Below are 17886 nucleotides of genomic sequence, written 5' to 3' on the forward strand. Positions count from 1 at the left end.
GGAGGCGCCATGGTGCCTCCATTTCCCCCCACACTTACCTTCTCTCCTTGCGGAGCTCTGCAGGGAAAGAAGGTAAGTGTGGGGAAACAAAATGGAGGGGCCTCCATGAGGAGGCGCCTCTGTGGGCCGGAACCACTCTGGGGCCGCTCACACCTCAGCATGCAAACGGCCCCAGGGCTCCACCGGCATCATATAGTGGCCCATGTGAAATCTGCCCCAGTTAAAACTGCAAGGGGCACCATATCTCTGGCATGTCTACTAGCTAAAAGGTATCCTCCAGAGGCATGGGAGAAATATTTCCAGTCACTATCTCCATTTATAAGGGACATGACTACAAGCAAGAAATCAGCTTAATAAATGTTGGTTTCCAAGCAACTGCAAACACCGTATACAACAATACCTCCTATAACACAGTGGATATAATCCTGGAAGCACATTGGGGAGGAGGGAGAGTTCTGTGTGAAACTGTGCTATATAGAGATGTTTTTCCTTGCTTTGTTTATTTACATGTTTATTTTTGTCTTGTAAGCCACTTTGGGTCTCTGCTGGGGAGAAAAGCAGCATATAAATGCTTAAATAAATACATTCTAGCATTACTCCAATGGAGACTTGTTCACAGTACCAACATTTCTTATGCATGAGTAACATACGGCTTTGCTGACCACAGCACCCCCAGATTATCTATCTATCTATCTATCTATCTATCTATCTATCTATCTATCTATCTATCTATCTATCTATCTATCTATCTATCTATCTATCTATCTATCTATCTATCTATCTATCTATCTATCTATCTATCTATCTATCTATCTATCTATCTATCTATCTATCTATCTATCTATCTATCTATTATGAGATTTATAAGCCGCCTCACCTCCGAAGGGCTTGAGGCGGCTCACAAAACGGCTGCACTTTAAAACAGCAAATCAACAGAACATTTCAAATGCAAGAATGCAGCTTAATTCATTAAAAACTTAAAAATTTAAAAGCTTAAATAGCGATTGCAAATTTACATACAAGTTAAAAACAACAAAGCGCCCAATCTAAAGGCCAGCGGAGGGAGGGGATAGGTAGGACCCAAGATGGAGATCAGGGCCCGACCAGGTGGAAGGCAGCAGCCTCAATGGGGGGTGATAAAACCGCAGCCAGCCCCCCTGAAGGCCCGGTGGAATAGCTCAGTCTTACAGGCCCTGAGAAACTCACCAAGGTCCCGCAGGGCCCGGACAGCTGGAGGTAGAGCATTCCACCAGGCAGGGGCCGGGGCCGTAAAAGTCCTGGCCCGGGTCGAGACCAGCCGCATCGTCGCAGGGCCAGGGGTCTTCAGCAGCTCTGCTGCCACCCAACACAGCGGCCTATGTGGGACATAAGGGGTAATGCGGTCCCATAGGTATGAGGGTCCCATACCGTGTAAGGCCTTGAAGGTCAGTACCAGCACCTTGAAAAAGATCCGGAACTCCACTGGAAGCCAGTGCAGGCAGCGCAGCACAGGGGTGATGTGATCTGAATAACCACCACCTGTCAAAAGCCGGGCTGCCGCATTCTAGACCAGCTTCAGCTTCTGGATCAGTCGCAAGGGAAGGCCCGCATAGAGCGAGTTACAGTAATCCAACCTCGAGGTGACTGTTGCATGGATCACAGTGGCCAAGTTGGACTGGGAGAGATAGGGAGCCAGCCGCCGGGCCTGGCAGAGGTGAAAAAACGCAACCCGGGTAACATGGGCCACCTGGCTCTCCATTGATAATGAAGAGTCCAGGTGGACCCCCAGGCTGCAGGCCAAGGATACCGGGGCCAGCTCAACCCCCTCCAAACAGGCGGCCGAAATTCCCCTGGTCTCTCCCCCTGGCCCAGCCAAAGGACCTCCATCTTCGTTGGATTAAGTTTTAACCTACTCTGCCTCAACCAACCAACAACCGACTCCAAACAGTGCTGTAGAGCTGCAGGGGCAGAGGCCGCCCCCCCCCCCCCATCAACAGAATGAGCTGGGTGTCATCCGCATATTGGTGACAGACCAATACTTCTCTCCCTTGAGCCCACCCTCCCATTTCTCTTAGGAGAAATGGGAAAAGTGGATAAGGGATTAGAGTGAATGCTAATGTCACTGTTTGAATCGTGACAACATTTCCATTTGTCTTCTCCATTGGCCCCACAGTGCCCACTGAGCCTTGTTCTTCAGCCATGCAGGTCTTTTTACAGGCAAATCCTTTATGTAAGTGGGAGATGTCCATTTTGCCCATGGCAGCACCAAGTCATGCCTATCCAGCCTCACTTACTTCCCGTCAAGCTGATCATACCATACAGCTGCCTCCCAGTTCCATCAGCCTACCCTCCCCATTTTATCATTAAAATTATACCCAAGACAGATTTATAACAAAGCGTGTTAACTAATGTACTTGCCTTCTTTACCTTACCTCTGACGAATAGTCTTTTTTCGTGTACCTTGGTTGACTTGATATTGAAAAAAACGGGGGATTAGATCTGGATTCAGTTTGATGTAAGCCCCACGGTTACTTCCTTCCTCATAGTAGTTAGAGGCAGAAAAAATTGTGATAACCTGATTTTAACAGGAAACGAAAACAACAATGAATGTTTCATACTGGATCCAGCCAGTTGAGCTGTAAAACTATCCAAACTAAATGTAGAAGCCTAACAAAGGCTGCAGCCCTGACCACAATGGTAAACCACATTATGCCTCCAAGGATTTTTCTCGGTTAGCTTGTGAAAAACGAAGCAGGACAGAGAAGTGAAGATAGGACATGCCAGCAAAAGAGGGAGCCATCAGAATATTTGCTGCATGTGCTGTTACTTATTGTGAGGAAAAGAAAGGCGGGGGTGGGGGGGTGGGAGAGGGAGAAGAAAAGAAGGCATGGGGACTGACAGCTAAAGCTGTGGCCAGGCTATTTTGGACAGTGGCAGACTGATAAAGCTAGCTGCAAACACAGTGCTCACTGTAATCATCCTTCCCCTTCTCTGTCACTCTTCTCTGCTGTAGCTGAATGTATGAGGCTGTCTCCGCTATTCCCTGGGTCAGTTTTTCGTTGAGGAAGACAGGATAAGTTAGAGTGGAGCAATAAAGCCCTCTTTTCCCAAATGAGGAAGTCAGTGACATTTTTATCTTGCACACTCCATACATGATTCTCCACAACCCCATTTTATTCTCACAACAGTAGCCTTGTGAAGTGGGTTAGGCTGAGAGACCTTCATGACTGAGTAGGCATTCAGACACAGATCTCCACAGACTGACTCCAACATGCTGACCACCATCTACCAAATCAGCTGCCATATTCTGTATCAGACCATTCCTCAATTTAATTCAGTATTATCTAGTCAGACTGGCAGCAACTATTTAGGATCTCAGCCATTACAAGTTGCCTGACAGCCTTTAACTAGAATGTCAGGGATTAGCATGGGATCTTGCATGTGAGCAATCCCACATGGGTAGGGTCTGCCCATAAGGCATTTGATGCATGCTCCCACGTCACTCCAGAATATTCTTTTTTCACATTGCAAAAGCCATTGTGAAATATATATTGTAAACTTGTGGTTTACCTTTCCATTATGGCTGATCTCATAGCCTTCTTGTTTGCATTCATGTGACCTGATGAGCATCTTCAAATTATATCGTTTGAGCAACCTGGTAGTAACATCTGGTCCAAAGTAGCAACCTCCTCCTCGATTTTTGTTTGGTGTGCAGCCATTTTGGTGTTTAGGATCACTCCAGAGAATATCTACCACCTTTTAATAGCAAATGAGTGCTAGTGACTATCCACTAATCGTATAACAAACATACAACTAGAATTTGAAAGAAATACTGATCACCACCTAAAAAAGCCAGCCTTAACTTGAGGTCAAAATCATCAATATTATATTGTATTGTGGCAGTGAAGTATCTGATACTGGCTTTTCCTGCACAGCACAAATAAAACATCTTGAAGATGTAAAAAGAAGCATTTGGGAAAAGGACTCTGCCCAGTTTTCTTCCCAAGATGTCTTCAGGATGTTTTATTTCAACTCAACCCACTGTATTCTGAAAACACTAAACTAGTGATCCCCCCCCCCAGAAGGTTTCAAGACATTTCCTGCTTGCTGTGTAGAGCTTAAGAAACACCCCATTTCTTCCACCGAATTTCAAAGCTCTCACTTTCATTTTCTTCGCCGCTCAGACCTGCCATATTCTGCAGTTGCAATGATCCTCCATGCCATCCACCATTTGCTCAAGGTTTCCCATGGAAGTTACTTTTGTTTGTGTTGCAAATACCAACCATTTCAGCATTTGCAGTACACTAATATACTTAATTTTTCTGGTAATTTCAAGAACATGTTGCTGTTTTTCCAATTTTGGGGTTTTTTTGTTTTCAATGAGGTGTCTTTGAAGCTACGAAGACACGATATGAGAAGGCTGCGATTCTCATATCAGGTTTTCGTAGCTTCAAAGACACACTGAAAACAAAAAAAATGGGGGGAAATGACATGTTCTTGGAATTACCAGGCAAAGCTAAGTTTATTCATGTACTTTAAATGATGAAATGGTGAGTGGCTGCAATGCAAGCACAGAAACAGTCTGTGGGAAACCTCCAGCAGATGGCCAGTAGATCTACGAAGCAGCAGAACATAGCGAGAAAAAGAACCTTTTTCACTGGCAATGCTTTATTTTCCGCACTATGCAGACAAAAAAGTGAAAACAGCTCTTTTTATAACATCTGCAAGATGTTTAATTTTTTGCTGTGCAGAAAAAAACCATTGATCAGCTGAGCAGGTATGATGTACAGAATGTCTGCTCAGTGAGCAATGCTTTCAGAACATTTGCAGTCCAGCTTCTCTCACAGATGGACAAGTGGCATGTTTGGCTGGGATTTTTTAAAAAAGAAACTTTGCAGAGGTCCTAAGGACCTAGGTTTTAGGGATCAGACTGAGGTCTGGAAAGAGGTTCTGGGAAAAACAGAACTATGGGTCAGGGAGCCTAAAACCAGAGTACCTGAAGAATAAAAAGCAGAATAGGCAGTGGACTGAACAAGAACTGGAGAAAAGAACAGGAAAGGAGAAAAGGAGAAGGCATAGTGGCTTAAACTAACCAACTTCCTGGAATATTTCCGCAATAATTAATTAACATATTTGAATTACTACACCGATTTAACTTTGACATTTTCTTTTTACAAAATGGCACATTTACTTTTAACATCCTGTACCTATTTTAAGAACCCCCCCCCCCCCCCGCCCACACACACACAAAAACAACAACATGGGTTCAGCATACTTGCTTCCATTCTTCAGTTGTTGACTCTGGAGATGTGCTAACACTGGACCGAAGATCTTGCACTTCCACAGAACTAGTTCTGCCAGAAAGGTCAACATGCTGCTTGGCATCAGTCACATCTTTGGAGCTTTGTTTTCTCTCACTAGATGCTGAGGAAGACTTTGTGATGTCCTGCCTAGAAAGGCATTTCTTGACTTCTTTGAGGGTGTTACAGTCTTCTATCACACTAGGTCCCTCTGGTTCACGATTTTTCTCTGTTTTTGACTTCATCAGAGTTTTCAGCTACAAAAACAATATTCATGAACACCATAATCAGAACACATGTACTGGTGTAGACTGACACATCTATATAATGGAACTCAGCTACATAGAGTGCCTTCATCACTCTTTGAGCAATAGTTCTACCAAGTCTATAAAAGTAGTAGTAGAAGAAGAGGAGTAGGAGTTTAGATTTATGCCCCCACCTTCCTCTCCTGCAAGGAGTCTCAAAGCAGCTTATAAACTCCTTCCATTCCTCTCCCCACAAGAGACACCTTGTGAGGTAGGCAGGCTGAGAGAGTTCTGAAAGAACTGTGACGAGCCCAAGGTCACCCATCAGGCTTCATATGTAGGATCAAGGAATCAAACAATTCTTCACATTAGAGTCTACCGCTCTTAACCACTACACCACCCTGACTCTCACTAAAGTTTTGGTAACAATAGAAATTTGCACAAAAACTAATCAGACGATCCTGGATAATCTTAAATGTTTAGGGCGCAAACCAAAATGTGTGTGCTCAAAGCTCAGAAGAATTAGGAATCCAAAATTTTAACACGTTATCCTTTGCAAGTTATGCTTGCTCCTTCTAATCTGCAAAATGCCACAATAGTTTGTCCTTACTGATTTCAAAAGGGCTAAGGTACATGCCATACTGAGATGAACTGACCCCACAGAATTAAAAATAAGTATCAAGAGTGCCTTATGAATGTGTTCTCTTACCTTGTTTCTCTGAAACAAGTTCAGAAAATTCAAATCAGTGGTGTCTGAGATCCCACCATGTACGATAAGAATTTTACTGTCAACTATAGTTGCAAGTGGAAGCCAGCTGAAAACATCTTGAAGAAGCCGCAAAATTTTTTTGCCATGGGACTATCAAATGAAAAATGAAAATGTTAAATTGTACTAATCTGTATTAAACGAATAACATTAGATGCCAGTCCTGAAAACATCTGAAGCCTTTGCAACAGCTAGATATGAACTTCACTAGTTCACTGCTTTGAAATACTACTCATAAATATAATAGAAAAAATTCAGGGGGTCTTGAAAGTGACATTTATAATACTTTTGAACATGGAAAGGAACTTTTACCGAAGAAAGTATTGCTAGGTAAGATCACAGTAAAACCAGCTAAAGAAATGTGAATGATTAACTACACAATCATGTGTTCATCCTGAATTAAAGCAAATCCAGTTATGGGTAAGACCACTCAGCAGGCTTCAGGTGGAGAAGTGGGGAATCGAACCTGGGTCTCTGGATTACAGTCCTGCTGCTCTTAATCACTACACCACACTGGTCCCAGGAAAGTGCTCTTAGGATTGCACTGTTAGAAACATATTGTCAACAAATAGAAAGAGTGCTAATACTGCAGACAAATGCCTCCCTATTTTGTTTTATGGAAAGTATTCAATATGAATAATTTACATAGCACCATATGGGAACAGAGCTGGGGGTATGAGGAACAGAGCTTATGAGGATCAGTGGGAGAGAATATCATTGAAAAAAAATCAGAGAATGCTGCGTGTGGATTCCCTGGAGCTGTTCCCCTTCTGATAGTCCATATAACTCAAACTGATGTAATTTATAAAGCAAATGGGAAATGGCTGACATGTTTTTAAAGTGGAGTGAAGAAAAATGCAGCCCTGGAAAAGATCCCCAGCACTGTCTCCCCAAAGAAAGGGTGAGGGGAAGAGACTTCTATGGCATTATAACCGTCTAATGACCAGTCTGCCTGTGTCCTGCCAGATTCCTTTCCGGATTATGTCTGACCACTCACATTACAGCAATACATGTTTGTGATCAGATTTTGGCCACTTTCCTGCACCCAATGTTGTAACGCAAGTAAGGAGAAATTACCTCTGGAATGAGCGTCTGTTCTTAAGATTCTAAAACTTGAAATGGTTCAACAGCTAGATTTCAGTCCAGTGGCACCTTAGACACCAACAAGCTTGGGGGGGAGGGGGTAGTCGTGAGATTAAAATAATTAACAACTAGTTCCAATGGTGGGATTCAAATAATTTAACAACTGGTTGTTTACAAGCCAAAGTAGTGCGAACCTGCTGAATCCCACCACGGTGGGAGGGGGGGGCACGAGCTTTTCAGAATCAATGCCTGTTTTGTCAGATACAGAAATTACTCAAGGAACCATTCTCCAAAAAGAGGACAAAGAAGCAACAACAAATCCTTACCCGGTACTTGGTCATAACTTCTTTTGTGAAACCATATCTGAAATGAGTGAGAATAAAAGGGCCATGATGAACCCATAAGCATTTAGCTAGATCTTTCCTCAGTGAGGAAGGGCTGAGGAGGCCATGATGGAGTGGAGAAGGGTTGCTCCCGTGGACTCAATCGTGCCACCCCAGCATGGTTTACATAGCACCTTGCAGAGGCTGTGCTGGGGCAGCATGGTCAGGGTAGGGGAATCCTTGGATGGTCTCCAAATTCCAATTGAAAGGCCAGACAATCATTGGATTCTGACATACTATTGATGTTAATCCTATTCAGTTTGCCAGAGGGAGATCATATTATTACTGGTTCAAAGGCCAGGGCAAATACTCCCATTACATTTCTTAAATTTATGTCTTGCAGCCTCCAATTTGCCAAGACTTAAAAAACACCAACAGACAAACATCTAAAGAACAAAGCAAAAAATAATTTGTCTTTCATGTTGGGAAAATGTGGCTTTATATATTTATTTACGAATATTGTTGCAAGATATTGGGGAGCAGATGTGCCTTTTAAATTCTAGAGTCTAGGAAGGTCAGACTAGCAAAACAAAGGATATAAAAATGTAGATACCTAAGATTCATCATGTGGTCTTCATGGTTTCCTCTGTTCAAATGAAAATGATTGGGATAGACAACAAGAAATGCAAACAGGATGATAAATATTTCTACAGAATTTTTCCCTCGGTCAACAAAGTCACCATTGAAAATGTAGGGATTTTCTTCTGAAGGAAGGCCATTCTAAAGAACAAAACAAATACAACAAATTGGAATGTATAACTTACAATATTGAGTCAAATAGTCAAGATGGCACTCTCTGTGGTCCTGTGTGCTCCCTGCCTCCAGCAGCAGGATATCTAAAAGGATCTCCTATACCCGTGGTGGCGAACCTTTGGCACTCCAGATGTTATGGACTACAATTCCCATCAGCCCCTGCCAATTGGCCATGCTGGCAGGGGCTGATGGGAATTGTAGTCCATAACATCTGGAGTGCCAAAGGTTCGCCACCACTGTCCTATACACTGTCTCACCAAAAGATCTTATGAAATTTTTCAATTAATCTGCCGCCACTTCCTGGACCTCCTTCCTCATAGTCTGCTCCCATTGAGTTCTAGTGCTTAGTATCCCCCAGACTCAAAGACCAAGCTGGGCCAGGCCAACCATATATTGGCAGCAAATGCTGCTCTCCTGCCAGGCTTGACAATAGCCTCCCCGTTCCCTCCCCCCACCCTTCCCCAGTCCAAATACCAAACTGGGCCTGCCCACCTCCCTGCTACCAACTCACTGCTTGCTCACCTGCTCACAGTCCGAGATTATGTTCTACTGCAGAAGCATGCACTACCTCCACACCACTAACAACTGCACTTTTATCTTTCTGAGAGACAGCGTATAGCCAAACTCAGTGGTGGGATTCAGAAGGTTTGCAATACTTCGACAGAACCGGTTGTTAAAAGGGTGCTTGTAAACAACCAGTTGTTAAATTATTTGAATCCCACCACTGGCCTAGCTGCTTTACATTAGTAGGTAGATCAGCTGCATGTCTAAGAGCTGCCATTAAGCTCCATGCTTACAAGCCTCCACAGCAGTTTCTAATTTGAAAAGTGTTCAATGTCGCAAGTTATGTTTGTCTTGGCAACACACTGTAAGGTAAACCACCATTGTTCTCCTTTCAATCACAGAGATGCTCTGAGAAAGAAAAAAAAACATTTTTTCCCATGGCCACTATTGTTAAGTGTGGACTGTAATAGTTTGAAGGAATCTGATGGCAGAGTTTATTTCAAAAGCTGCCTGGCAACCACAGTTAAGCCATTCTGAAATTGTAAAGGATTCAATAGTGTTGATGGTGAAGTAACCTTGAGTGCATTCCACAGCCCGGGCGATGGGCCAGCTTCATCGGCGGAGACTTTATCTTTGCGCGGGAGATGAAGACTCCGTTCCCATGGGAAGCAGGAGGGGGGATGGGGTGAATGGTGTTATAACCTGTGCTTCTGGCGGGAAGTGTCATTCCTGCCACTACGCGGTAATGCGGAGTTCTAAGATGTCTTAATAAACGGACTTTTACATCCAAAAAGCCTTTTATTTCTGCTTCTATGGAATTCCTTACATTGTGGCAGGAATCCAATTCAATATATTCCTAGTACAGTGGACCTCTGGTGTCTTGACATGGAGAGGTTGAATGTTACTGCGGAAGGTGCGGTAGCCCCCAAAGAGGGCTCCGACCTTTCCCTTCTGGATCTTGTGGAGCTGGGAGTAGAACGGGCGTCGCTGGGGGCTCTTTCCCGTCCTCGTGATTTCAGCAACGAAGCCTTCCTTTACTCCGTTGGAACAAGCGATGTGACGACGACCATGGGGACTTCCATGAGCCGCTTGGGCGCCTGTCTATGGATCGAGCGCCTGTGGATCGGATCTCTGCCCGCTGCAGGGATTACAAACCTCAGATGCAACCTGTCATGGAGGAGACGGGCCTGACCACCTTTCATGCGGCAACCCAGGAATCCATTGAACGATTCCTGGACTCGTATTTTGGTGATGCTCCCAAAGAACCACCGTGGCACAGCACTGGGGCCCGTCCGAAGGATACTGGGACTAAACCTGGGATTGGGAGGGGTATCCGTACTGTCTTCCAATCGGACCCCCCTGATCCCGGGCCAGCGACCGCACCTGAGGTGCCCCGGGGAGCCACCGGTTACGGTGTCTCCGATGTCTCGCTTCCAGACGACGAAGAGTCCGAAGAAAGCCTGCACTCCCAGCCGGATCTGTCCCTCTCCCATCGAAGGAGACCTGGGATGAGGAAGTGGGCGACTGCGAGATGCCCAAGAAGCATGGACCGAACGCCAGCTATGGGAGGAGGAACGGCACAGTTGCAGCAAGAGCCTAAAACCTGCAGAGGGACCTGGGAACGGCAACGCAAAGAAGTCCAGCTCGGTTGGACCGTGCCAAAGATGCGCTCCAACGACAATATGCTCAGAATCTGTCAGTCCATGATAAAGACCTGGACCACTCCAGACTGGATCTACAACGGCAACCCCAAAGCGTTCAGGTCCTGCGCACGCAAAGCGAACTCACGGCAGCTTTTAACCGGGACGAACTGGCTAAATTGGAACGAAGCTGCTCTGCATGCTAATTCAGGATGCATTGACCCGCGAGAGGGAGCTGGCTGCGTTGGAGAGAGGGCACTGAGGAGGCAGCAGACGAGGAAGCGCCAGGGTGGAGTCTATGCTGTTAGTGATCACGCTGGCGCCAGGGCCAACGTACCTGGGTCCTGCCACCCAAACGCCAGCGGCACCGCCAGCGCTTCCGATTCCGAGCAGACCCCCCCGTACAACAGCTGCCTGCCCAACCTGCTCAACCCGGGCGCGAAACCACCAGCAGGCGCCAAGAGCCGTGGAACGGGGCTACTATCAGCCCCCGATACCAGCCCGCTTTGATGGGACCGCTTCCAAACTTCCCTACTTCATTTTGCAACTCAATGCCCACTTGGAAGACTATGATGATTTATACCGCTCTGAGCGCGAAAAAATACAGGACATCGGCTCAGTCCTGGATGGGGCAGCAGCCGATTGGTTCGGTGACTCTTTTGGATTTGCAAGATGAAGACTCTCGCACGGTGCCCGTGATTCCTCCAAGCCTTAAGAGCTGGCTTCCAAGATCCAGGCGCCGAGAATGAAGCTATCCGCACCATCAAAACTATCCAGCAAGGCAACCGCCCGTTTGCAGAAATTTGCCCGTGAATTTCGTCGTGACTGCTCGACTTCCTCCTGGTGGCCTGAACGCATGAAATGCGAATACTTCTCGGATGCTGTGGACTGCAAGCTGCGTGAAACGGTGTTTTTAATTCGGGTTCCTCGTACTATTTCAGATTGGATCCAGGTGGGGTCCCAGGTGGCGTCTCGTTTGGAATACGCTCGTGCCGGAGGCCGCCCACGCCCAAAACCCACCACTGCGCCCGCAAGCCAAGCCTAGCCGCCCCTAACGAAACCACCTCTGAACGCCATCGCCCGACTGGGATTGTGTCTTTACTGCGAGGGCCAGGTCATCTAGCCGCCAACTGTCCGAAGAAACAAAACCAACCGCTCAGCTACGCCGCATCTCCATCTGCCAAGCCATGCCACGCATGAATCGGGGCCGCCTCCGACGGGCTCGTCTAAAAGCGGTCATCGAAGGCAACCCAGACGAGGGGGAAGCGGCTGTTTGCCTTTCTTCAGCCCCATGGACATGGGCCCGACTCCTGGCGGTGAGTGAAGGCAGCGCTCCCATTACTGGCCAAGCGTTTCAGGCGAGCCCAGCTAAACACACTCGCATTATAGCCTCGGCCCTTGTGGATTCTGGCTGCTCCCACTGTTTAATGCGACAGGTGGCAGAGGAGTTAGAGTCTGGACCAAATTCCCCTGGCTAAGCCCATACCATTCACCCAAATGGACGGGCAGCTCGAACGAAGGACCGGCCCAGTTCAAAACACAGCCGGTTCTCCTCCGTTGTGCCGACCATTGGGAGAAAATTAGTTTTATTTTGGCGCCAGTGGCCAAACACTCCATAGTTTTGGGCATGCCATGGTTATTGTTACATGAACCAAAGTTCATTTGGAAAGAACGGATCTTAGAATTCACTGACCCTCCCTGCGGTGAACACATGAATTGAGTGGAAAACCCAACTTCTCCTGACACCTCCCTGGCTTCTTCAGCGGTGCTCCCGATTCTATTGGCATCCCACCTGCGTATCATGATTTAGCCAGAGTTTTTCAGAGCAGGAATGCGATCAGTTGCCACCCCACAGAGACACTGACTGCAAAATCGTTATACAACCAGAGGGCGCAACTGCTTAAAGGTAGAATCTACCGCATGAGTCCCAATGAGGAGAAGGAACTCCGTGCCTTCTTGGATAAGAACCCCAAGCTTACGCGGGTTCATACGGCGGACTGTAAACACACACACGCTGCTCCGTTTGTTTGTAAAAAGAAAGATGGGTCTTCGCGGCTTTGCACAGACTATCCCGAGGTCTCAATGCGGTCTCTCTGTCCAATAAATATCCTTTGCCTTTGATCAAGGACCTTTTAGATGCACTCGGCAAAGGGCGCATTTTACTAAATTGGACTTAAGAGAAGCTTACTACAGGGTCAGAATTGCTGAAGGCTATGAACACTTGACTGCGTTTAACACGGAGTTTGGACAGTTTGAATACTTGATAATGCCATTCGGGTTAAGTGGGGCCCCCGGGGCTTTTATGGCCCTTATCAACGAAGTTCTCCATGATTTATTGTACAAGGGAGTTGTGGTATACTTAGATGACGTTTTGATTTACTCACAAACCATAGAAGAGCATGAAACATTGGTTCGAGAGGTATTGAAACGCTTGCTTTCGACAATTCTCTCTTTGCCAAACTCTCCAAATGCTGTTTTCACCAGACCTCCATTGACTATTTGGGTTACCGGATCTCACCGAGGGCTTGAATATGGATCCTGCTAAGATTGACGCAGTCCTCCAATGGCCTGCTCCCCACCAACCGCAAAGAGCTCCAATCTTTTCTTGGTTTTGCTAATTTCTATCGTGACTTTATACCCCAATTCGAACTGAACTGACTCTCCCTCTCACAGACCTCTTACGCACTAAGGGTAAAAATCCACTGTCCGCCAAGCCCGGGGCCCCTTTCCTGGTCCGAGGAGTGTCAAACAGCCTTTCAAATCTTAAAGTCTGCGTTTACAAACGAACTTATTCTAAAGAACCCTGACCAAGATCTACCGTTTGTGGTTCACGTGGATGCCTCGGAAAAAGCACTTGGCGTGGCATCTGTTGCAGAAAAAATAAAGATGGTAGGCTGGTTCCGTGTGCTTATTTGTCTAAGAAATTCTCTGGTGCTGAACTCAACTGGACTGTAGAGGATAAAGAGACTGCGGCCATTAAAGTAGCACTCTCCACTTGGCTTACTACTGGCTGGAGGGGCTAAACACCCCTTTCAGGTTTGGTCGGATCACAAGAACCTGGCAGCTCTTTCCACTCAAGATGTCCGCTAAAACAACTTCGTTGGGCCGATTTCTTTTCTCGTTTCTCTTTTACAGTCCATTTTTTCCCCGGAAAGACCAATAAACTGGCTGACGCCAGCTCTGGCGCCCTACCGAGGGGGGTGGAGCTGCTATACGAGACATTCCACGCACTGTTCTTTCCCCCTCCCAGTTGGGGCTGGCTGTCACCCGATCTCAAACGTCCACTCCTCCTTCACCCCCCATTCCCAGTCTCGTGTCTCCTTTCCTGCGGGGAACTTCGAGGGGGCGGGGCTGCTTTCGAGCCTCCAGCGGAGGAGGTGACTCCCAATTGCGTTTGGAGAATGGAGTTTGGCGGAGGGGGGAATGTTGGTACGTGCCTCCCCCCCTCCGCAAGCAGGTTCTTGAAGCTTGCCCACGATGCCCGCTACAGGCTGGACATTTTGGCTTTCTGAAAACTCTGCATTTGGCCGCCCGACAGTTCTGGTGGCGCGCAATGCGCAAGGACATTGAGGCATACATTAAGGGCTGCTCGGTTTGTGCAGAAGCCAAAACACATCCCGGGAAAGCCCAGCATGGACTGTTGAAACCTCTCCCGGTGGCCTCCCGCCCGCTTGGGAAGTCACATCTCCATGGATTTTATTACCAGTTGCCCGAAAGTCATGGCGACGGTTTTGTGGGTGGTGGTGGACTTATTTTCTAAAACAAGCCCATTTTATTCCATGTGCTTCCACATCCCCTCCGCTCCTAAGTTGGCACGACTGTTTCATTCCAGCATGTTTTACCGTCGTTCATACGTTAAGGTGGTCTCCGACCGCATGACTAAATTCATTTCAAAGTTCTGGAAGGCGTTTTTGGGGTTGTTAGAAGGGCCGCCCTGACCCGTCGCCGCCCCCTACCGCGTTCAAAGGTAATGGCCGAGCCCGGAGAGAGCGAACAGAACCCTAGAACGATATTTACGTTAATTTTGCACCAACTACCACCAAGACGAATTGAATCTTGAGCTTATTTCCGTTCGCGAATGCAGCCCTATAATATCTGCGGTTCCTTAGCGGTACAAAAGAAACCCTTTGAAATTGTGTCTGAGTAGCTCCTTCCCGCCCGTTGCCACAACTACCGGCTGCTTTGGACCCTCCAGAGTTTCAACAATGGATTTCATCCCTAGGCGAGGGATGGAAAAGCGGTCCAGACCGCCCACAACAAACTAAGGAATCCCAAAACACTGGCGGATAAACCACCGGCTCGGATTTCCCTCTGCGTGTGGGCTCTTGGAATTTATTTGTCTACTAAAAAATCTTAGAGGCGTGCATAAAATTTTCAAACTTGGCAAAAGATTAGGTGGACCTTTTCAGATTACTAAAATTGATTAATGATGTCACTGCCAGCTTAGATTTTGCCTAACTCTCTTAGTAACATTCATCCTGTCTTCCATTCCAGCTTGCTCAAGGAGGCTCCCGCTTCCCGATGCCTGGTACGATACCGGAGAGGCCCCGACTGGTATTGATGGTCACAAAAGCACTCTGAAATTGACGCTATCCTGGACTCTCGCTTTAATGTCATAGCGCTTGCAATATTTGGTCTGCCAAGGGTGGGATATTCCTCTGGGTATAATCAATGGGTTTATTCCGAAAATATTGACGCCCCCACCCTTATTTCTGCTTTCCACCGCGCCTTTCCGCATAAACCTGGGGGGGAGGGGTCTTCTTTAAGGGAGGCAGAGTGTAAAGGATTCAATAGTGTTGATGGTGAAGTAACCTATGAGTGCATTCCACAGCCGAGGCGATGGGCCAGCTTCATCGGCCGGAGACTTTATCTTTCTTGCGCGGAGATGAGAGACTCCGTTCCCATAGAGGAAGCAGGAGGGGGATGATGGGGTGAATGGTGTTACCTAACCTGTTAGCTTTCTGGCGGGAAGTGTGCATTCCTGCCACTACGTTAATGCAGTGAAGGCTTTTCTAAGATGTCTTAATAAACGGACTTTTACATCCAAAAAGCCTTTTATTTCTGCTTCTATGGAATTCCTTACAGAAATCCACAGTGCACAATAGATTAGATGTGCTGCCAATCACAACCTGGAATTCATAGTTTCTCAGACCAAATTATGTGCATTCGGCCTGGAAAAGGTTTTTCTGTTTGGTTGGTTTGAACTCTAGTTTCGAATGGAGTTTGACAATTATATTTACATTGTGAACACCCAAATTCCATCCATATTTACAATGCTGTATGGCCATTGCTGTCCCAGTTGCTTTCCTTGAACATTTCAGTGGCTTTAGATGATGACACGTGTTGCAGAGGCAGAGAATTAAAAAAAGAAAAGAAAGCTACAGCAGCCCGGCACACACAGGAAATGAGAGACAAGGACAGCTTTCCAATGGTTTGCACAATAGAAAGCACGGCTGCTGGGCAGCTGCCTTATTAAAGTGCCTTCCGGGTCTGTGCTTAATTAACTTCTCTTGGTCCATTTGCTTTTTAATTCCACTCCAGGATGTCTATATGCATAGCATCAATTTACACAGACAAATTTAGCAACTAGCAATTTGAAATATTATGGGCCCTTTTTCAGAGGAGGAATAATGTTAGGAAATTGCATAATTTAACAATTATTAGCGCAGTGAATGGAAGTACTGTAAAACCCTCTCTTTTCAGTAAGGTAAGGTACTATGCTTAAGAGCAGTTATTTAAAAGCATTAATGGGCAAATGCTATATAGCAAGTTATCTACAGTTTTCACCTAAAACCTTTCTGTTGCTTCTCCCTCCCCCCACCTACCCCCAGCCAAATCAAAGTAAACAGCAAACCTAGCTACAATATCAATTGTCAGCGGTGAATTGTAAAACAATTAGATGCCCAGACAAATCCACATTAGTAATTTAGGAGAACCACATGACTTATCCTGAGGGCACATTAACACTATTACAGAATGTTTTTTAAAAAGCACTCCACCCTGAAAAGAGGCAATGCGAATTATAAGGGAACAGGGAAGGAAAAAGCTCTAACCACATCCACATATACACCCTTTGTCTGCCTTAATTCCTAACTGCCTATATGTGTTTTGGAGGTAGTAGAATGAGAGATGAGCTTTTTTTCAGTAAGCTGCAGTGTGAAGAGGCTTCATGTCCCAGCACTTGGATGACTAAACTTGAATAGAACAATCCTCCAGCTATGGCCAGGAAGAGCTGCAAAACTAAAGCCTAGAATGGCCCATTCTAGTCACTGAAATATATTTTGACCAAGCAAAGTCTGTTCTCAGTATTACTTCAGAGAACCTGGTGAAGTGTGGCTCTTCAGATCTATGTGCATGAAGAGATTCATATCAACAGCAGCTCGACAGTAAAGTGTCACATGCATTAATAAAATATTGGAAAAAACAAAGCATTGGTACATTTAACCAGGTATCAAACCAATGCTTCTGAATGTCCTGGGATAATTCAATCTGGATAACCCACCTTAACAACATTAAAGACTGGTATTCATTAGTGGATAGATAATTAGATCCTCCAATACCTGGGTTTGAGGTTAGGGATTGGATGTTCCATTGTGATGCTGCAAAAGATAAACTAACCATTTTCCAGACAAAGTTTTCACCATAGTTTTGCATAATAAAACAGATCACATCTGAAACACTTATTTGACAAATACTGCTATTCCCAAACTAAGAACTGGTTTCCAGACCATGCCAACAGCTTACTTAGCTGGTCCCTATCAACAAATACATGCATAATTGCAATACTGTATTTGTGGAGAATATGTCTCTGAGGATGTAATGCACTGCCTTTTTTCTGACCATTATATACCAACCAAAGGGTTAATTTTAAAAATAAATGGTTCTTAGACAATGGGAGTCTAACAGATATGGAAAAATTGGTTAAACTCCTATTTGATATGGATCTGATAGTTACTACAATGTTGCATGTTCTGCTAGCTGCTACAAAGATAAGGGCTAAATATGCTTAAAGTAAGCAAGTCTTAAACATGCAATGTCTGTAGTAATATAATTGGATTAGCTTGATTTTAATGTTTTGTCATGATATTGCAATACGTTTTTGGGGTATAATTATAGCTGTATTTAATTTTTAAAACTTTGTATCAAGTTTTATATGGTTGTCAGGGATTGTAACAGCCTATGGCTATGTGCAACAAAATATGACCGATTAAAACACTATGTCCTTGTGAACAG

At 45.6% G+C, this 17886-nt stretch overlaps 1 protein-coding gene across 2 annotated transcripts in view; it reads right to left on the minus strand.

The window, feature by feature from the left end:
* The window catches only part of PPEF1 (protein phosphatase with EF-hand domain 1), a 71139-nt gene that overhangs the window by 13272 nt on the left and 39981 nt on the right, over positions 1–17886 (minus strand). For both annotated transcript variants that reach the window (XM_048493820.1, XM_048493821.1), the window contains 6 exons: positions 8310–8476; positions 7700–7736; positions 6234–6383; positions 5255–5536; positions 3550–3735; positions 2412–2554 (listed from right to left, as the gene is read on the minus strand). In XM_048493820.1, the coding sequence (XP_048349777.1) occupies positions 2412–2554; positions 3550–3735; positions 5255–5536; positions 6234–6383; positions 7700–7736; positions 8310–8476 (965 nt within the window). The remainder of the gene's footprint in view (positions 1–2411; positions 2555–3549; positions 3736–5254; positions 5537–6233; positions 6384–7699; positions 7737–8309; positions 8477–17886) is intronic.

This window comes from Sphaerodactylus townsendi, linkage group LG04, assembly GCF_021028975.2.
Source record: "Sphaerodactylus townsendi isolate TG3544 linkage group LG04, MPM_Stown_v2.3, whole genome shotgun sequence".
NCBI lineage: Eukaryota > Metazoa > Chordata > Lepidosauria > Squamata > Sphaerodactylidae > Sphaerodactylus > Sphaerodactylus townsendi.